This window comes from Aquarana catesbeiana, linkage group LG02 (genome assembly GCF_042186555.1).
Source record: "Aquarana catesbeiana isolate 2022-GZ linkage group LG02, ASM4218655v1, whole genome shotgun sequence".
Lineage (NCBI taxonomy): Eukaryota > Metazoa > Chordata > Amphibia > Anura > Ranidae > Aquarana > Aquarana catesbeiana.
Genome location: NC_133325.1, coordinates 554,926,305 through 554,949,500, shown reverse-complemented (window position 1 = coordinate 554,949,500; position 23,196 = coordinate 554,926,305). Strand labels below are relative to the sequence as shown.

Below are 23,196 nucleotides of genomic sequence, written 5' to 3'. Positions count from 1 at the left end.
ACCAGGGAAGCTATATGATTAACTTTGGAACCAGAAAAAAAAAAAAATTCCCCTTAGAATGTGCAAGGTTCACACTGCTGCGGGATTGAAATTCTGCGAGTTCAGCTGAACTCGCACGATTTCATACCCGCATGTGGGTCCGACCTAAGGGGCGATTTCAGAGACATCTGTAAGGGTTTCAGCACAGATGTCTATTAAAATCGCACCCGAAGTCACCAAAAGTAGTACAGAAACTACTTGTGGGAATTGGTGCGATGCACCGATTCGGACGGTGCTATTGCCGGCAATAGCATGCCAGATCGCATCAATATGAACCTGGGCTTAATCTGTCTTTGTTCAATCCTTCTATCAGAGAAGCACTGAAAACATATGGCCGGGGGCAAACACATCCAACCTTTAATAGTAGGATTCCTGTGGACTAAAAGAAAGCGCACCGCTCAAAGTTTGGCCCAGTGTCACAGTGATTGATGGCCATGATTGAAGGTGGGTGTTGTCCTCAAAAATATATTGTAACACCAATTATATATATATATATATATATATATATATATATATATATATATATATATATGCAAAAAAAGGGTGATGTGATTGTAAAGGATAAATTGTAATATGTAATAAGTAATTAAAGAGCTGATTGACATGATTGCTGCTCTGTGAAAATGACATGGACACACCTAATAAAACTACCAAATAAAATACCATGCCATCATCACAAATATCCTTCTCATTCCACTTCTTTTTTACAAATAGCACAACACATTTCACATTTTTGAATTCTTCCAGCTTCTCTGCATTTGAACATATCTTAAAGCCATGAAGAAGAGGCAATGCCCAGTTGAACTTTCAGTTAAAATGAGCTAAATACAATCCAGATGCATTGAAACAAAAGTTGAGCAAACACTTTGTTTATTTTAAAAGGCAACCGCAGTCTGAGTAGATAATCCTAATCCTGGGTCCTGCTATCATGCTACAGAGTGAGACCATTTCTCCCTGTGTGGAAGGAGTAATCTTTTTTTTGCAACTGCCCAACAGGAGTCAGAGCCAGAGCTCACCAATTAGTGTAAGCTCTGTAATGTGACCACTGCTTCCACACCAAGAGCAAGGGTTTCTATTCTGCTGCTACTGGCAAGGGAAGGACTTTTCTACTCTGTGGGTGCTTTTGAAAAAAGAAAAAGATCCCATTTGACCAACTTAAGCATAAGCTTCCTGGCTCATGGTCAATGAAAGGCTCTCGGCAGTCTTGAATGACAAAATAAAGGTTTTCAAAAAAGCTGATCCATGGACCCCAGACTATCTGACTGGAGACCCCCATACGGCTCTGGTCTGGGGGACCTGCGGGTGGTGCGGACCAGAACTTGGGGTCTTCCCCCTTCCCCTCCCTCTCTTTTTTCTTCTTTCTTTGCTTTCTTCTCCCCGCTTTCCATCTTATTTGTTTAATAAGGAGCTTGATGGGTACCATCTATGTACTAATAAAAAGTACACATTGTCTTTTTATTGACAAACGAGCATCCTGTACAGTGCAAATGATATAATATTTGAATATCTTGCTATTGTTTTTTTTACCTAATGTGAAAACGTTAATAAAAACATTGAAACAGAAAAAAAAATAAAAAAATCAGTAAGATATCTCTAAATGAGGACTGAATAGGAGCGTTTGTCCACTCATGGCCACCAGCCCAACATACTGTATATTATTCATTAAGGCCGGGGGGGGGGGGGTAAATATACCATTGTCTCTTTGCCTAGTCCTTCTCTGATAACTATATCACTTTTTACATATTAACTCCATATGTATGCATTACAGTATTCGATTACTAACTCACCTGGATGGCATTTGTGGAGGTGCATAGGTTTCCTGCTTCTGAGCACACCCTGATTCATATCTCTGCATAGTGGAGTAAAGTGGCTGACGTTGTCCAGTCGAGATGGAAGATGGTGTGCGTGCTGGCATGTTTGCTGTCTTCCACTGTGAGCTTTGCTGACTATAGAAACTTGAGTTATTGGTACTTCCTCTTACAGAACGGCGTTGTTGTTGCTGTGGATTCTGGTACTGAGCATTATAGATGGTCTGACGGCGCTGGGTGGGTCTTATACTGGGACCTGTAAGGTCTGGCTCACTTCGACTGCTTTTAAGGGTTTGTATATAGCCATAGTCACTTCCTGGACTGGTAGGGGCTCCTACGGACATGAATTGCTGTCGACCCCAGTTGTCAAATTGACTTTGTGAGCTAAAGCGCTTGGTTTCCTTTTTTAGAGTGCCATTATACTGAGGCTGCCAATGAAAGAAAACATTACATAAATGTATAAAAAAGAAAATAATGATTTGAATATATTATTAAAATTCATTACATCATATTCATCTAGAAATTTTGTGTCTCTTAATATGTTCATTACATACTACAAATATATAAAACACAGTTGGTATTATGGAGGAACCAATTTTTCTATAAGGGATAATTATTTTCATTAAGATTCATTTTTTATAATGTTTATTTTTGACATTTATACATTCCCCTGTTCATGTGCATTAATATACATAGTTTATAAGACTTTGAAATAGTTTTGAAATCCATTATTCAATAGGAAAGTGTGCATTTATAAGCAAGCTGTAGCCAATTACAATTCATTTCTAAACTAAACTGACAAAGGGACTAGGAAATCTGATTGGTTGGTATATTGTATAATACTGCTGGCTAAAATTCAGTTGGTTGAATTAAAAAATAAATCAGAACCATGACTGGTGCCTTTTTTTATAGTAGATAATAAATCAAAGTGTGCACAGCAAAAAAAAAAAAAATCATGTATTCCTAGCTGGAACTTTCCCAGGATAATTTAATAAGTGTAGGGAGCCCATTCTAAGTGCAGAAGTCTGTAAAATGCAAAACCCTGAGGAATGTCATGTTTTTTTAGCAGCTACCAAAAGTTCACTACTAGCACAATAGTAGTGATCAACTTAGCAAGGAAGTATAGGCACATTAAGTTCAGCCCCTGGAATGTCTGGAAGATTGAACAATAGATATGTTTATGCAAATTTGCTATTATTATTTAGTTGATAGTTATTTGCTAAATTAGTTATTTAGTTGACAGTTTACTATTATTTAGATTGGGTATTAAAATAAAAGCATTATAATCTCATCTTGGATAGACAGGTGCTAAACAGAATTATGCTGATTTGGAAGCTTTCTCTATCAGCTCCTTACCTGCTTGGCTATGCAACAAACAGTTGACATTTATTGAATGAAAGATTGCGATGTGGAAAAAAAAAAATTTTTATGGAAAATATTATTGTAACATACAGATAAGATCAAGCTGTTTTTGTTTTGTCCCATCTAAACATACATTCTTGAGTGTTAGCAAATTGAAATAGGAAGCTGCAGTTGCCAGAGCATTGTATTTCCCAGTGTACTGAATAACAGGTTAGCAAGCCAAGGAGCTGATCTTTTCAGATCTTGGGCTAAGTGCTGGATCACAGCTGTCACTGACAGGCAGTGGTTCCAGCATTACAATGTTACATAGTTAGTCAGGTTGAAAAAAGACACAAGTCCATCTAGTTCAACCTGTAAAAAGGGAAATATATATATTTACATATACACACACACACACACACACACACAATCCTAAATCAACAGTTGATCCAAAGGAAGGCCAAAAAAAAAAAAAAAACAGAAAAGCATGAACCAATTTGCTCCAGCAGGGGAAGAAATTCCTTCCTGATCCCCCAAGAGGCAATCGGATATTCCCTTGATCAACTTTACCTATAAATGTTAGTATCCAGTTAGGTTATGTACATTTGGGAAAGAATCCAGTCCTTTTTTAAAGCAATCTACTGAGCTGGCCAGAACCAGCTCTTGGGGGAGTCTATTCTGCATTTTTACAGCTCTTACTGTGAAGAAACCTTTCCATATTTGGAGATTAAATCTCTTTTCCTTCAAACGAAAAGAGTGCCCCCTTGTTCTCTGTGATGACCTTAAAGTGAATAACTCAACACCAAGTTCACTATATGGACCACTTATGTATTTATACATGTTGATCATATAAACCCTTAATCTCCTCTTCTCAAGAGAAAATAAATTCAGTTCCTCTAATCTTTCCTCATAGCTGAGCTCCTCCATGCCTCTTAGCAGTTTGGTTGCCCTTCTATGCACCTTCTCCAGTTCCCCGATATCCTTTTTGTGAACTGGTGCCTAAAACGGAACTGCATATTCCAGATGAGGTCTTACTAGTGATTCGTGCAGTGCAATTATATCTCTATCTCGAGTCTATATCTCTCTTAATACAAGAAAGGGTTTTGCTCACTTTGAAAACTGCAGCTTGGCTTTGCATACTATTATTAAGCTTATGAACTACCAAAAACACCCAGATCCTTCTTTGATTCCCCCAGTTTTACTCCCCCTAGTATGTATGATTCCTGCAAATTCTTAGCCCCCAAGTGCATAACTTTACATTTATCAACATTAAGGCCCCTTTCACACTGGGGCGGTGGGGGCGTCGGCGGTAAAACAGCGCTATTTTTAGCGCTGTTTTACCGTCGTTTTTTGCGGCTGTATTCGGCCGCTAGCGGTGTGGTTTTAAAAGCCCTCGGGCTTTCACACTGAACAAACAGCGGAGGCTGTTTAGGGGCGGTTTGCAGGCGGTATTTTTAGCGCAATACCGCCTGCAAACCGCCCCAGTGTGAAAGGGGCCTAAACTTCATTTGCCACATACTGTAGTTGCCCAATTAAACGGTGCATTGAGGTCGACTTTTAAGTTGGAAACATCTTGTAAGAACCTTATTTCACTGCATAGCTTGGTGTCATCTGCAAAGACTGAAATTGTACTTTTAATCCCAGACCCTATATCATTTATAAAGATATTAAAAAGTAAGGGTCAGGGCCGATCCTAGGGTCACAGACGCCTGGGTGCAGAAATATTTCTGGCGCCCCCCACGTGGGCATGGTCATCTTAACAACTCCTCCCCTTTACAAATGTTTCTATGGCAATGACTCAAACACAGAGGTGCTACCCTAAAAAGTCTTTGTTACACTAGGATCCTCCCATGATCTCTTAACAATAAAGCAAATACAGGAAGAGCTTACACTAATGAGACCTGGAGGGGAGTCTCTCTGATGCACACAGAGAGGGCTTCTGTTAGAGAGTCTGTTAGAGAGAGCCCCCAGAAATACTACAGACATAATACAGGAGATGGTCAGAGACTGTAGACATGATACAAGAGATGGTCAGAGACTGCAGGCATGTTACAAGAGATGGTCAGAGACTGCAGACATAGTACAGGAGATGGTCAGAGACTGCAGACATAGTACAGGAGATGGTCAGAGATTGCAGACATAGTACAGGAGATGGTCAGAGACTGCAGACATAGTACATGAGATGGTCAGAGACCGCAGACATGATACAAAAGATGGTCAGAGACTGCAGGCATGTTACAGGAGACGGTCAGAGACTGCAGACATAGGTGTCCGTTTATGAAGCAGTGAAATCTATTCACTGCTTCATTCTCCGGCATTCACAGTGAAGATTTTTCTCCTCTGTGTGCCAGTTTATGAAGCTTTGTAGATCGCTTCACCTTTGGAGGAGTGAAGAGATCTACAAATGCTTTCAACAGTGGAGAAAGGCTCCTGATACTGGAATCTCGTGAGACTTTACGAGATTACAGCACCAGAAATACAGAGATGTCAGTTTATTAAGCAGTGATAAATTATCACCGCTCAATACACGGACAGACGGCGTGAATTACTGTTAATAAAATAATGAGTCCCCCTACATTATATACATATGTATACACACACACACATTATATATACATGTATATACACATACATTATATATATATACACATATACACATTATATGTATATATGTATACACATAAATATGACAGGGGGACATGCTTACAGTGTTGGGGGGTCTGAACGAGGCATAAGGAAGTTAAAAATCTTCCTCCTTCCCCCTCAGATCCCCCCAGATTTCCTCTTCACTCCCAGATTCACCACCTCTGAGCTGGTGAACCTGGGAGTGTGAATTCTGACTCAGATCACCAGTGAAGCGGTGAGATCACCGCTTCATAAACTGGCCCTTTCTGTGTCATTCAATGAGGATTCTCCGTGTGTAGAGATAATCGGAGGGAAAACAAGTTCAAACATGTTCTCCCCCAATTATCACTGTTTCATAAACTGTTTATGGACTGTGATCAGCGGTGATCCTCGGGATCACCGCTGATCACTGCTTCATAAACGGACACCATAGTACAGGAGATGGTCAGAGACTGGAGATATAATACAGGAATTGGTCAGAGACCGCAGACATTATACAAGAGATGGTCAGAGACCGCAGACATGACACAAGAGATGGTCAAAGACTGCAGACGTTGCAAGAGAAGGTCAGAGACTGCAGACATGTTACAAGAGATGGTCAGAGACTGCAGACATGTTACAAGAGATGATCAGAGACTGCAGACATGTTACAAGAGATGGTCAGAGACTGCAGACATGTTACAAGAGATGGTCAGAGACTGCAGACATGTTACAAGAGATGGTCAGAGACTGCAGACATAGTACAGGTGAGGGTCCCAGCACTGAACCTTGGGGTACACCACTGATAACCTTAAACCATTCAGAGTAAGAATCATTAACCACTACTCTCTGAATTCAGTCTTTTAGCCGGTTTTCTATCCATTTACAAAGTGGTTTATCCAGACCTGTAGACTTAACCTTACACATTAAGTGCATGTGCGGGGAACTGTGTCAAACGATTTTCCAAAATCCAAGTATACCATGTCCACAGCCGCTCATTTGTCTAAGGTTTTACTTGCCTCCATATAAAAAGAAATCAGATTTGTCTGACAACTTCTGTCTTTCATGAATTCATGCTGCCTGTTACCTAAAATATTTTTTTCCAGCAAGAACTCGTCTATATGGTCTTTTATTAAACTCTCCAGTATCTTCTCAACTATAGAAGTTAAACTAACAGGTCTATAGTTACTTGGTAAAGGCTTTGGTTCCTTTTTAAATATAAGCACCACGTTGGCCTTACGCCAATCCAGTGGTACTATGCCAGTTATTAACCCCCCTGGCGGTATTCCCGAGTCTGGCTCGGGGTGGATTTTACATACCAAAAGCGGTATCCCCGAGCCAGACTCGGGCTTGCATCGCAGGATCCAGGAAGAGATTACTTACCTTGTCCCCTGGTTCCTGCGATGTCTCCCCGCTGTGATCGGCGAGCCGCTGTGTCTCGCTCGATTCACAGTGCCGAGCTCCGTTCCCTGCGAGCGTTGCGACGCACGGGGACGGAGTTCGGCGGCAAATTCAAAAGTGAAACACACAGTATAGATACAGCATACTGTAATCTTACAGATTACAGTACTGTATCAAATAACTACACATCCCCTTTGTCCCTAGTGGTCTGCCCAGTGTCCTGCATGCAGTTTTATATATATAAAACTGTTCTTTCTGCCTGGAAACTGGAGATTGTCCATAGCAACCAAAACTGTCTCTTTACATCAAAAGTGGTTTTAGACCAGCTAGAAAACAGCGATAATAAATTAGAATCACTTGCAGAATTGAGCGATAGTGATTTGTGGGGAGATCCGTCATCAAACACTAAAAGTAATAAAAGCTAAAATTCTGGAACTGAGCAAATTTCAGTGTTTTTGATTTGATTACATTATTATATAATTTTTATTATTATTATATTATTATGTGTTTTAATTATTTATAGTTAGTTATTATATTATAATTTTTTATTTCGTTTTTCAAACTTTATCATACCCGGGATGTCTACTAGACTCTTGTTTGGACAGATTTAAGTGAACTATTCCTAAGAATTACAGGCCTACAATATAAAACGCCAAATTTCTGTGCAAAATAATGGTACCGCTTTCAGCACCTAAAATCTGAAATAATCATACCGCCAGGGAGGTTAAAGAGTCCCTAAAAATTAGAAAATGGCTTTGAAATGACAGAGCTCAATTTATTATATGTGGGTGTATGCCATCCAGTCCAGGTGCTTTATCCGCATTTATTCTGTCTAAATATTTCTGGACCATATCACTTTTGAGCCATTGTGGGTCATTTGGGACTGTGTCAATACCATCCACATAATGGCCATGAGCTCCCCATGTTCTTTTGTATACACAGAGCTGAAGAAGGTATTCAATAAATTTGCCTTCTCTCTGTCCCCAGTCACCCACTCTAGATTATTTTGTAAAGGGCCTACATGCTCAGACCTGACCTTTTTACTATTAATATATTTGAAGTTCTCTGGTTCTGAATCGCAGCCCGAAAAACACTGAACTGAATTGCTGAGCTCTTGCTGGACTCTTAGATTTGATAGATATAGACATATCTGTCTAAAACCCCACAAGCTATTATTATACTACTCAGATCCAATTTACATTTATTTAAATGATTAAATAGTTTTACAGAATAGGTAATTGGCCAAATAATCAGACAAAGATTAAAGTCCAAAAAAAAAAAAAAAAACTGATCCTGTTCCCTTAAAGTGTAACTTTTGTTTTTTGTTGAGAAAAAAACATTCCCCTCTGGGTGATCTATGTACATTGCAAGGATTATAACAACCTTTGTTGCAGATTTCGTAAATGGAGAGAATTGGGACTTTATATGAGGCCTCTGAAGTCATATCAGAGGTACCTCCATCCCGGGTTTTGCGCAGCAAAGAAAAGGAAGGGTTTGTTGCAGATTTCTACCTTTTGTTATTCTGAAGTAATCCATGTGTGTTTGTCTGTGCCTCTGTACTGAGTGGGTCTAATGGGACTGGTCTCATAATTAACTGTCAGGTGTGCAGCTGCAGGGCACTAATGAGGAAATCTGCTGGGCCTGCATTCCTTTAGACGTGCTCCTATTGAAAGTATCTCTCCAAAAATGACTTGTTGCAGAAGAAGCCTGAAATCTGACTTGTATTTTAGGCAGACTCCTTGGAAAATTGGTGAGCCAAACACAAAAGCAGGAAATTATGTTTCTGGGTAGTGGTCAGTACACACTCTGTGTACAGAACAACTTCATGTAGCCAAATTGAAATGCATTCTCCGAAAATTACAGTGGCTGCAGATTGAAAAGGAAAGGTAATTTTTAATAACATTCAATTACAATATGATTAGTGTTGCAATTACATGTGCTATATTTTTTCTTTATTTGCAATTTTTTTTTCCCATGAAAGTGGAGTTACCATTGAAAGCATGTAATACAGCACAGTTCTTGTGCTGTGTCATTTAGCCCCCTGTAATACCTAAAAATCTGGCTGATCCTGCCAGTTTCTACCCTCCCCTCTCTGCGCTAACTCCGATGTATCAGGGCTGCTGAGCACTGACACTGGTATCATCAGTACGTGTCTCCGTCATCCGCAGCCTGCTCTGTGCCTCCTATGTGCTCTCCCCCCTCCCCTCTCTGCCTGACAGCGCTCTGATCCTCTCCTGCTCTAAAAAAAGTATTTTTCTTCTATAGTTGCCTCTGATATAGAACACTAAGCTCCCCAGTGAATGTCTTTTTTTTAAAATGTGCTGTATAATAGCTTACTTCAGAGCGCTGTGCGGTGCTCATGTGACTTCCCACCTCTCCCCCCACTTCTCCTCTTCTCGGCTGACGTCAGTGAGGGTTTCCCAGCACCTCACCCTGCAACTATCGCAAAGGGACACCAGTGGGCAGTCAGCTGCCTGCAGAATGGCGCTCTGAAGTAAGCTATTATACAGCACATTTTTATAAATAACTGTAGTTTACATTAACAGTTTAACTGTAACTTGCAGTTCAAACAGGTGAAAAGTTAAAGTCAATATTGAAAAACACAGTCTTAGTAAGTCAAAGAGCATGCATACACTGCAGAATAATACAAAACACCTAAGGCCCCTTTCACACTGGAGCGGTTTTCAGGCGGTATTGCGCTAAAAATACCGCCTGAAAACCACCCCTAAACAGCCTCCGCTGTTTGTTCAGTGTGAAAGCCCGAGGGCTTTCACACTGAAGTGGTGCGCTCGCAGGACGGTAAAAAAAGTCCTGCGAGCCGCTTCTTTGGAGCGGGGAAGGAGCGGTGTATTCACCGCTCCTAAACCGCTCCTGCCCATTGAAATCAATGGGACAGCGCGGCTATACCGCGGTAATACCGCGGCTATAGCCGCGCTGTACGAGCGGATTTAACCCTTTTTCGGCCGCCAGCGGGGGTTAAAACCGAACCGCTAGCGGCCGAATACCGCTGCAAGAACGACGGTACAGCAGCGCTAAAAATAGCGCTGTTGTACCGCCGACGCCCCCACCGCCCCAGTGTGAAAGGGGCCTGAGGCTTCATGTACACGGGACTTTGTTTAACCTCTCCTGAACGATTTAACTTGACAGCTAGAAACTGGCATCTAAAAACATCCGTTTAGCTGCGTTTACATGCTGCGTTTGCGTCTACAGACGTTTCGCTTCTAAAACGCTTCTAAACGAAATGCTGCTAAACGCGAGTTACCACGTTTAGGACCATTTACAGGATGTTACAGGCATTTGCCATTTCAAATGCCTATGAACATCTGTCCTGAACCCATTTTTTTGCATTCCAAAAACTTAACTGCCTAGAAATGACTATTAACGACATTGTGTACATGTACTGATAAAATAACATGGAGGAGAGTTTAGGGGCAGCTGAAAAAAAGGCCCAACTGCTCCTAAATGTCCATTTACCAGCAGCAGTGTACATGAGGCCTTATGGAAGCTGAACAAACAGCGCTAACTGGACTGCTGGGTTGTAAAGGGGGCAGGAGCAGCTGGCTCAGGCTCTTAGCGGCTTGCTGAGAGACCGAGCCAGCTGCCAGTCAAGGCATCTGGATGGATATGGTTGGGATCTTTTCAGAGCCTGGACCAGCTCTGTGACATCAACCAATAGCAGGCCTTAGCCCACTGTCAGATGAAAACGAGTAACAGGAGTGCAGAACAAACTGCTCTACTGTGATCCATAGGAGAAGTACACCAAAACAAGCTTTGACTATACTTCTCTTTTAAGTAGTGATTTTCAGCTAGACTGTGTTTTTTTTTTAGACTCATATAGCAACTATGCTATGCAGCCATATGTTAGCCTGATTGAGCCACAGAGGCATTATTGTGAAGAGCCCATGGAGGTGCAGAGAAGAGAGCCAGTAAATTGCAGTCACCAGCTTTCTGCAGCCTGTAAACCGAGAGCTGAGCGATCAGTGGTCTTCGATCGCTCAGTTTTTGGTCTTAGAGCCAACGGGTGATGGATGCTGTCTCTACTTATGGGAGTATAATTTTTTCTTTTTACTGAACCTACTCTTTGAAGCAAAACAGTTCAGAACACAGCTACTTGTGATTATCCTTATAAACAACATCCATGCAAGTGCACTATGCTGGTAGCAATTGGGGAGCTGCTTGTCACAGTAGCTGGATGTTGTAGAAAAACTGCACGCTATTATACTCTTGCCCAGCATGCTGGTACTGACAGTGGAGGGGCTCTCACCTGGCAGCAGAGCTCATGCCCAGCTACCTTTGCCTCATAAGAGCTGCTGAGGGAGGTAAGCTAAATTAGTATTCTTCCCTAGATTTGTTCTGGAGTCCAGGGAATTGTGGGAAATCTACTTAAAGGTGACAGAGCCTGCATCTGAGCATGTTGAGTAAATAGGTACCCCTATTCCTTTCACTACAAAATCTCCCAGTCTTAGTGCACATACTAAAACTACTTTGAAATTGCATGTAAATAACGATACTTGGTTGGCAGTTAAAGTGCAAGCCACCATACTGCTCCACTGAGAAGGCACCGATTTATAAAATGTACAGTATAAGAAAATGTAAGTGAAATTGTAGGATTTATAGAGGGGCCTCTATTAGAACATAGTTTAACACTGGAAGAATGGACATATTCAGAAAAAGGATGAACAAATAAAAAAATTCCTACACTGGGTAAGGCCGGGGGGGGAGGGATTTTTGGTTTCTTTTAGCCCACCTCACCTCAACCTTTACAATTATACTTTCTCATTGTTCCCTAAGCCCTACCCCATAGAAGCTATTTTTTGCATGCATCGTATGGGTGTCAGCCAGCAAGTGTAAATAAGATGTGTATAGAACAATGTTAAAATATGGCTGTATCTGTGCTGTAAACTGGCAGTTATGGATGCACAGTGGGCCCAGGGGCATAAACAAATGATTTTCCTGCGTCCACCCACCATCAGTGATGAAATTGAGACATGGAGATATCTTTTGTTTTATGAAGGCTCTACTGTGCTTCTAATGAAAATAGACAGAAACAACACATAGTGGGAACTTTAATATATATTTATTTTAAAAAAATCTTATGAGAGCATTGCTGATACAAGCTTCGCTCTCAAATCTCTGAATCACCTGAAAGAGTAATTTATAAATAGGTTTGGTGCGTATTATAATATTGCTGACACATAATATTAGCTGAACATAAAGCTCTTGGAATAAAGAACAAGGCGTTGGGCCAATGTGACACATGCTAATAAAACAGGTGGATCATCTTAATAAAATATGTTTTATGTGAAACTTTGTCTCTTCAGCTTTACTTATTAGTCATATATATTATTTATGACAATGATCATATAATTTAGCTAAAGCTGTAAAACTTCAACACAGAGAGAAATTCATATTCCAGTATATGAATATATATATGGCAAAAACTAAATTCTATCCAAAATTTTATTTCTGCTATGGCTATACACTAAAGCTGCGTACACACGAGCGGAAAGTCCGATGGAAGCTTTTCATTGTCTATTCCGATGGTGTGTATGCCTCATCTGACTTTTTTTTTTTTTTCGAAAATTTTGACGGACCTAGAAATGGAACATGTTCTAAATATTTCCGCCGGAACCAATTCCTATCGGGAAAAACGCTCGTCTGTATGCTGTTCTGACGGACCAAAAACGGTGCATGCTCTGAAGCAAGTACGAGATGGAAGCTATTGGCTACTGGCTATTGAACTTCCTTTTCTAGTCCCGTCATACATGTTGTATGTCACCTCGTTCTGGACGGTCGGAATTTGGTGTGACCGTGTGTATGCAAGACAGCTTGAGCGGAGTTCCGTCGGGGAAACCTTCTGAGTTTATTCCGACGGCAAAACCGGTCGTGTGTACGCGGCATTACTGGTGTCCTGCATTACTTGCTAACTCTATCATCTTGAAATCTCAGCCCTGCCTCCTTCATAGCATCTGTTTCATTTGCCAGTATCCACCAAAACAGGAGATTCGGACTGTCCGTTCTGTGCTTAAGATACAAACCTTGCCAATTCTTCCTGTTTTTTTTTACTACTAATATACAGAGTTTCAGTTCTAGTTTGTATATTACGCATTCCCAAAAGATCACATGTGATTCTACCAAAAACCTTCCCAATATTTCCATGCATGAGTCTTTATGCATTTGCCTTATAGTGCCAATAAACAACATGAATACTTAAAACCTACATCCACAAATAAGTTTCATAATTTTAGAGATAATTAACTTCAGTTATGAAGATAGACATAGTACACACTGCCATGTTTTAAATTGTGCTTAACACACCTAAATCCAGTGTTGTGCATTAAAGACTGTTTTATTGTAGAGCATAGTAAATCTGCATTATCAGCAGAAATTATTACCTCTAAAAGGGAATGGCAGCAAAGTTGTAATGCACACATAATAAAAATAAGCAATACAAATGTAATGTTAATTCCATTTCAAATAACTAATGGGCACACTTTGCATCTAGAGGAAAATAGGTTTAATCTCTGTATATTGAAAGGCTTCTTTACAGGAAGACCTGAGAAAAAGTAAGTTGTTTTAAAAAGGCTAGATGTGTTACTAAATGCACAGAATATGACTGTTAGACTCATGCCATTTTCAATCTGATTAACCATGTAATGCAAAACTCAGCTGAACCACCAGAGGTCAGCTGTTGGGATTCATATACTGTTAGTTATCAAGTGATATTGTAAAAACTGTATTAAACTATTGAAAGAAAAATAACTTGCATGCAATTGGAAGAAAATAACCAGCATGTAATTAGAAAAAGATAATTAGAAAAATACTTCTGCTAAACAATATAATTACTATGCACATGAACAAGGAATATATTTATGCTTGCCAAATGCTATGCTTATAATACAGCATAAATAGAAGAGTAACACACAAAATATAAAAATGACTGAAAACGAACAGAAGTATTTATAGTGCCGAGCTTATAGATAACCCATAGAGGGCACCATCATCTAAGAATTGTATAGCAGAAAACACACAAAAAGCGGGGAAAGAAATGTTGTTTTGACAATATACAGTGGGGATAGAAGGTATTCAGACCCCCTTAAATTTTTCACTCTTTGTTATATTACAGCCATTTGCTTAAATCATTTAAGTTCATTTTTTTCCTCATTAATGTACACACAGCACCCCATATTGACAGAAAAACACAGAACTGTTGACATTTTTGCAGATTTATTTAAAAAGAAAAACTGAAATATCACATGGTCCTACGTATTTAGACCCTTTGCTCAGTATTTAGTAGAAGCACCCTTTTGATCTAGTGCAGCCATGAGTCTTTTTGGGAAAGATGCAACAAGTTTTTCACACCTGGATTTGGGGATCCTCTGCCATTCCTCCTTGCAGATCCTCTCCAGTTCTGTCAGGTTGGATGGTAAACATTGGTGGACAGCCATTTTTAGGTCTCTCCAGAGATGCTTAATTGGGTTTAAGTCAGGGCTATGGCTGGGCCATTCAAGAACAGTCACGGAGCTGTTGTGAAGCCACACCTTCGTTATTTTAGCTGTGTGCTTAGGGTCATTGTCTTGTTGGAAGGTAAACATTCGGCCCAGTCTGAGGTCCTGAGCATTCTGGAGAAGGTTTTCGTCCAGGATATCCCTGTACTTGGTTGCATTCATCTTTCCCTCAATTGCAACCAGTCTTCTTGTCCCTGCAGCTGAAAATCACCCCCACAGCATAATGCTGCCACCGCCATGCTTCACTGTTGGGACTGTATTGGACAGGTGATGATCAGTGCCTGATTTTCTCCACACATACCACTTAGAATTAGGCCAAAAAGTTCTATCTTGGTCTCATCAGACCAGAGAATCTTATTTCTCACCATCTTGGAGTCCTTCAGGTGTTTTTAGCAAACTCCATGCGGGCTTTCATGTGTCTTGCACTGCGGAGAGGCTTCCGTCGGGCCACTCTGCCATAAAGCCCTGACTGGTGGAGGGCTGCAGTGATGGTTGACTTTCTACAACTTTCTCCCATCTCCCGACTACATCTCTGGCGCTCAGCCACAGTGATCTTTGGGTTCTTCTTTACCTCTCTCACCAAGGCTCTTCTCCCCCGATAGCTCAGTTTGGCCGGACGGCCAGATCTAGAAAGGGTTTTGGTCATCCTAAACTTCTTCCATTTAAGGATTATGGAGGACACTGTGCTCTTAGGAGCCTTAAGTGCAGCAGAATTTTTTTTTGTAACCTTGGCCAGATCTGTAACTTGCCACAATTCTGTCTCTGAGCTCTTCAGGCAGTTCCTTTGACCTCATGATTTTCATTTGCTCTGACATGCACTGTGAGCTGTAAGGTCTTATATAGACAGGTGTGTGGCTTTCCTAATCAAGTCCAATCAGTATAATCAAACACAGCTGGACTCAAATGAAGGTGTAGAACCATCTCAAGGATGATCAGAAGAAATGGACAGCACCTGAGTTAAATATATGAGTGTCACAGCAAAGGGTCTGAATACTTAGGACCATGTGATATTTCAGTTTTTCTTTTTTAATAAATCTGCAAAAATGTCAACAATTCCATGTTTTTCTGTCAATATGGGGTGCTGTGTGTACATTAATTAGGAAAAAAAATGAACTTAAATGATTTTAAGGGGGTCTGAATACTTTCCATCCCCACTGTATATTTTTGGTTGTGGGGAAGTGCTTACCCCCCCCACAGGTGTGGTATTTAAGCCTTTTCTCCCCTTTCTCTATTTTCTTTCAGCCCTGTGCTTTTGAGGGTTTTACCCTAGTTGTGCTTCCCATGTCCACCATGGGGGAGGTTTGTGGGTGCTCTGGTTGTTGGGTCGCCTCCTGGGCTTTACTCTTAGTCTGGGTAAACGGACACCTTGTCTGTACTATGTATGATAATTGTGACCCTGTATTGTACAATTTATGTTATATTGTATTCATTGGTAATTTTCATGTGTATTTTGTTGTAGATGATTTAAGGCTCATTCCTGCTGATGAAGCGATAGAAGTTGCAAAACATGAAAAAGGATTTACCACATTTTACTTTCCCATCCTCTCCATCCGGAAGCTCTTTTTGTGGACAAGGACGAAAGAGAAAAAATGATCTTTGGGATCTTTCTGTTACTGGATGCTACACATCATTTGGGAAAATTCTTCTCATTCTTGTACAATGTCATAGTGATTTTTTTAACTATGTGTTTTTTAACCACTTACTTACTGGGCACCTAAACCCCCCTCCTGCCCAGCCCAATTTTCAGCTTTTAGCGCTGTCCCTTTTTGAAAGACAATTGCACAGTCACACAACACTGTACCCAAATGACATTTTTATAATTTTTTTCCCTCACAAATAGAGCTTTTTTTTGGTGGTATTTGACCACCTCTGGGTTTTTTTTTGTTAAAAAAATGAAAAAAGACCAGAATTTAAAAAAAGAAAATACAAAACCGTTTTATATTTTGGTAATAAATTTTTCAAACAGGTAATTTTTCTCCTTCATTGATGTACGCTGATGAGGCTACACTGATGGGCACTTATAGGCTGCATTGATGGGCAGCACAGGAGGGCATTGATAGGTGACATTGAAGGGCACTAATAGGTGGCACTGATAGCTGGCACTGATGGGCACTGATGGGTGGCAGGGATGGGCACTGATTGGCACTGGTAGGTGACACTGATAGGCAGCACTGCTAGGTGGCACTGATGAGGCACTGATTGGCACCAATGGTGGGCATTGATAGGTGGCACTCATTGCTGGCACTTATGTACTGGTAGGCACTGATTTGTGGCACTGGCAGGCGGTACATATGAGGCGGCTTCACCTCTTCCTCTTAGGGACCAATGTCCCTTCAACAGAAGCCGGTGATTGTTTTTTTTTCTCCTCATGCTGTCAGCGTGAGAAGAAAATAAAAACGTTTACCAATCTTCTGTTTACATCACGTGATCAGCTGTCATTGGCTGACAGCTGATCATGTGGTAAGGGGGCACGGGATCGACCCCTTACTCCGATTTGTGATCACCCATATCTCATTGACTCGGTGATCAGAGCGTGCGCAGGGGGGCACGTGAGGAGCGTGCAAAGGGGAGGACGTCTATTGATGACCTCCTGGCAAATCAGATCCTAGCTGTAGCCGTCATTTGGCTATAGCGCGGATCTGAAGGGGTTAAAATAACGATTTTATAATAAAAATTTAATTTTTATTTATTTGTAGTCCATTATTGGGATTTCTTTCCCCCTTTTTCTGATTGAAAACAAATTCTACATAATATGCTTAAAAGTAATACTTTTGGGGTTTACCTAAGAATCTGTCTATATGGCTGGCTCCAGAGGCACTGGAAGACCTTTAAAAATTGGCCTACATTGCTAAACACAAAAGATGCTATTGTTGCTGGCACTATTATCAGCATATAGATACAAGTATATTAAACATTGTTTTATAGATACACAGGGATTGATTTACTAAAACTGGGGAGTGCAAAAACTAGTGCAGCTCTGCATAGAAACCAATCAGCTTCCAGTTTTTTTTTTTTTGCCAAAGCTTAATTGAACAAGTTGAAGTTAAAAGCTGATTGGCTACAATGCATGCTGCACCAGATTTTGCACTCTCCAGATTTAACCCCATACTGTTGCATCCAAATAGCCAATGCAAGATTAGTTCATTAAAAATATTAAGCAGGTTAAAACAAAATCTTCTACTAAAATTGATTTATTTTAGTGAATAATGTGCTAAGTATACTGTAATCTTAGAAATTCAATAACAGTGTCATAGACATTCATTAGAAATCAGTTCCCAGTCCATGTAACAAATGGCACAACTTCTGATAGATATATGTAACCATTGGTAAGGTGTATATCTGCCGCATCTCCTGCAGGATTACCTCACTCAGAAATTGGTCTCGGACACAAAAATTATACATGTAGCTTATTCCAGCTTGGAAGAGGGCATGTTTCTTAGCACTAATATGGCGGTATTTCCTAATGAATTTGTCACAGCTATAGAGCCCGAATGTAAAAGTGTTAAACAAAAGAACTACCTGAATTCATCACAGCATCGGAAATAGCAAGAAAATGGTCACACTACTTTCATAAATTTGATGTAGTATTATTCTTAGCAGTGAAATATTTGGTACCACTAATTTATTGGTTGAACTGAATGGAGTCATTTTTCCTTGTCAAAAGAAGTTTATTGAGTATACAATGTTATAAAGATACATAAAGTAAGTTTACAAGGATCTATAAAGTAAGCTCAATGGAGTCATTTTTCAACCAGACTAACTATGTAACTATTTTCTCCAAAGCAATGCAGAAAAATGGTGGTTAAAAAGATAAAATAACCATCTGTATGCCTAGCAATTACACTGCTCATTCTAGCTGTAAGAATACAGGGTCTATTTATGTGGTGAGAACAAGTATGATGAAACACAAATTTTATGCTCTGCAAACTTTGTGAGATGTCCCGCCATAGGAGTCATTTCCCAACATTTTTCCAATGTTATGAATTGAGTTGTTCCCAAATAAAATCACGTATACAAAATGTATACAACGTAGATACTGTTTACCCATGTCCATGAAAGGAGACGTAAATAGGTGGGAAAAAACAATGTTTTACCTCTTTTTTTTCAAAATCAAACAGTAATCAGCAGGCTAGATAAAGCCATTATGAAGTCATGTTTAATATTTTTGTTCTCAAATCTTCCACCACTTTGCACAGAAAATTGTTGCAATTACAAATGTTTAGGCATTCTCATGTTTATTTCCTTTGTTTGTATTGGTATGATACAAAAATGTGGAGAAACAAGTCAAATCTGGCACATTCCACATTTAACTCCAAAAATGGACTGGACAAAATTCTTGGTACTTTCTCAAAATTATAAGAAATAATTGCATTTTAGGGTTGTGATGCTTCTGTAATTAATTTGTAATTACATTCACCTATATCAATTAACAGGTGCTGACAATATACTGCAGAAATCACTCTGGCAACCAGTTAAAATGGTGAAAAATGTACTCAACCTTTCTGTTGTAGGTATCTGTGTGCCACACTTAGCATGGAGAAGAGAAAAAGTAGCAAAGAATTGTCTGAGGATTTGAGAACAAAAACTGTGGAAAAGCATGGACAAGTCCATCTCCAGTAGGGATGAGCTTAAAGTTTGAGTCGAACGTAAGTTTAACTCGAACATCGGGTGTTCGCCCGTTCGCCGAATAGCAAATTTTATGGGGCGTTCGCGGCAAATTCGAGCACCCCATAATGCACTGCAAGACCACAGTGCATTGCTGTATGATGATTGGCCAAAGCATACACCTGACCTGCATGCTTTGGCCAATCACAGCACGCTCCTCAGCGAAAGCCTTAATTGGCCAAAGGCAGGGTGCCTTTGGCCAACCATGACCCAGGGGGACTAAGTCCACGCCCCACACTATATAAGGCTGCTTACACAGCGCTCGTATAGTGTGTTATAGTGGACGGAGATAGAGAGATTGAGCTAGATTAGGCAGGCAGGTTAGTTAGTGGCAGTGTATTTGATTATAATATATATATATATATATATATATATATATATATATATATATATACACACACACACACACACACACACACACACACACACTCTGCATTCAGCGTAGACTATATATGCAGTGTAAACGCTATATTCAGTCAGTACAGGCAGTGTATTTGAAATTATATATACACACACAAACACACACACACACACACACATACATACGGTGTACCGTTTCTAATACAGTGCAGGCGGTGTACACAGTATATAATACAGTGTGTATGGTTTCAAATACACTTCAGTGTACACAGTATATAATACAGTGTAGTGCGGTGTTAAAAAAAAAAAAAATTACCATCATGTCCGGAAGGCCTCCAAAGGAGAGGCAGACGCTCACAGGCCACTAAAAGAGGGCAAGCAGCCCCTGAAATAATATTTAACAGCAGGGACAGTTCCTGCACCCAACAAGAGTAACTGTGAGCGGTTACTGTGTTCTGCCACCACCAACACCTAAGGCCCAATTTTTCAGCAGAGTATATAGTGCAGTCTGTATAGTATATATACACTGCAGTTCAGAATATATAGTGCACTCAGTGTAGTATATATAATACAGTGCAGGGTATATAGTGCAGTGTACAATATATAATATAGTGTATTGAAGTGGTTAAGGGGAGCCCTATGACAGAATTAAGAAAAATGGCATGGGTTCCCCCTGTCCATACCAGGCCCCTTGGGTCATTAAAAAAAAAAAAAATTTGATGTGGAGTTCACTTTAATATCCATACCAGACCCGATGGGCCTGGTATGGACTGGGGGGGGAACCCACGCTGTTTTTTTAAATTATTTTGTATGTATATTGCCGGGAATCTTGAAATACATTACAGGGGTGAGCAATTTCAAATAACATTTTTTCCTTCAGAAATGTCATTTTGCTGTGGTACTTTTCTAAACATGGGAAAAATGTGCTACTTTACAGGCAGACTAAGGGGACCCCCCAGTCACAATTTTTATTTAAAGGAATATTTCATTTTTATTGTTTCACTTTAAGCATTCTTAAAATCACTGCTTCTGAAAAAGCAGCCGTTTAAAAACTTTTTAGTTGCATTGATACATGTCCCCTGGGGCAGTACCCGGGTCCCCAAACACTTTTTATGGCAACAACATGCATTTAAGCCTTTAAAATTAGCACTTTTGATTTTTCACGTCCCATAGACTTTAACTGTGTTTTTGTCTGTTCGCAAGTTCTGGTGCGAACCGAACCAGGGGGTGTTTGGCTCATCCCTAATCTCCAGAGATCTTAACGTTCCTGTGTCCATTGTGCGCAACATTGTTAAGAAGTTTACAGCCCATGGCACTGTAGCTAATTTTCCTTGAAGTGGATCAAAGAGAAAAATTGATCAAAGAGTTTGCCAAAAACCTTTTGGGAGAATGTGCAATGGACAGACGAAACAAAAATTACAGCTTTTTGGTAAAGCCCATCATTCTACTATTTTCAGAAAAAGAAATGAGGCTTTTAAAGAAAAGAATACAGTTCATACAGTCAAACATAATGGAGGTTCACTGATGTTCTGGGGTTGCTTTGCTGCTTCAGGCAGTTTGAAAAACGAAATCATAAATTATAATATAATAACTATAAACAATTATAACAAATAATAATATAATAATAATAAAAATTATTCAATAATGTAATCAAATCAAAAACACTGAAATTTGCTCAGTTGCAGAATTGTCGCTGTCATTACTTTCAGTGTTTGATGACGGATCTCACCACAAATCACTATCGCTCAAATCTGCAAGTGATTCTGATTTATTATCGCTGTTTTCTAGCTGGTCTAAAACGACTTTTGATGTAAAGGGACGGTTTTGGTTGCTATGGGCAATTTCCAGTTTCCAGGCAGAAAGAACAGTATTTATAATATAAAGCTGCATGCAGGGCACTTGACAGACCACTAGGGACAAAAGGGATGTGAAATAAATTGCTACAGTAATGTAATCTGTAAGATTACAGTGTACTGTATATGTATTGTGTGTATTACTTTTTGAATTTGGCGCCGTTCTCCGTCCCCGTGCGTCGCAACGCTCACAGGGAACAGAGCCCAGGCACTGTGATAGATCGAGAGGAGGACGGCTCGCTCAAACTGTGGGGAGACCTCGCAGGATCCTGGGGACAAGGTAAGTAAGCTCTTCCTGGATCCTGCGATGCGATCCCAAGTCTGGCTCGGGGTTACCTCTTTTGGTACTAAAAATCCACCAGACTCGGGAATACCGCCAAGGAGGTTAAATTGAGGGTGCCAATAATTTTGTCCAGTCAATTTTTGGAGTTTGCGTGGAATAATATAACTGAATACTAACATTTATATGTTAAGTTGATCCAGGGAATATCAGTTTGCCTCTTGGGGGATCAAGAAGGAATTTTTTCCCCTGCTGGAGCAAATTGTATCATGCTTTTGCTGGGGTTTTTTGTCTTCCTCTGGATCAACGGTGGGTATTATATTGTGTATATGGGAGTGTATATAGATATAGATATAGATATAGATAGAGAGAGATCTAAATATAGATATATCTATCTATATATATAGATAGATATATCTATACATATATATATATACACACACACACACACACACACACACACACACACACACACATTTTTCTTTCTCGTTTTCCCTTTTATAGATTGAACTAGATGGACTTGTGACTTTTTTTTCAACCTTACATAGTTACATAGTTACATAGTAGGTGAGGTTGAAAAAAGACACAAGTCCATCAAGTCCAACCTATGTGTGTGATTATGTGTCAGTATTACATTATATATCCCTGTATGTTGCGGTCATTCAGGTGATTATCTAATAGTTTCTTGAAGCTATCCCGCTCCCCGCTGAGACCACCGCCTGTGGAAGGGAATTCCACATCCAACCTGATTAACTAACTATGAATGTGTCAGATTTGGTTTTTTGTTTCGCCACTTTTTTGTGTCATACCAATACAAACAATAGAAATAAACATGAGAATGCCTAAACATTTGTAATTGCAACAATTTTCTGTCCGAAATGGTACATTATCTGATGGAAATGCATGGGTGCCAATATTTTTGGCCATGACTGTATGCTCTCCTTGTGTGCTTATAGGCTCCAGTTTATTGTTAAATCTAGGTAAACTTTAAATCACCTGAGTTTAGTCGATAGAAAGTCAATAAAAAGGTATATAGGATATAAGTAATATATAAGGGAAAAATATTTTGTACGCTATGCTGGACAATTTGCATTATTGATATAAATTTATTCAGCTATATCATCCTATTTGGAGATGTTCAAAATGAACCTACAGAGCTGAAACAATAATAAATACAGCATAAGGCAAGATGCAGGAGAACCCTTCCTGTAATAGTTTATAGTCTAAAGAAGAATGGATCGCTGAAATGGGCCTGATTTACTAAACATTATGTGCATAAGTCACTGCACTGATGCATTAAATTTAGCAACAAATGTTGTTTGCTAAGAAGTGTGTAC

General features: G+C 39.8%; 1 protein-coding gene across 2 annotated transcripts in view; it reads right to left on the bottom strand.

Moving 5' to 3' along the window:
• Positions 1-23,196, bottom strand: part of PKP1 (plakophilin 1) — a 108,079-nt gene that overhangs the window by 41,568 nt on the left and 43,315 nt on the right. For both annotated transcript variants that reach the window (XM_073615978.1, XM_073615977.1), the window contains exon 3: positions 1,827-2,275. In XM_073615978.1, coding sequence (XP_073472079.1) covers positions 1,827-2,275 — 449 coding nt within the window. The remainder of the gene's footprint in view (positions 1-1,826; positions 2,276-23,196) is intronic.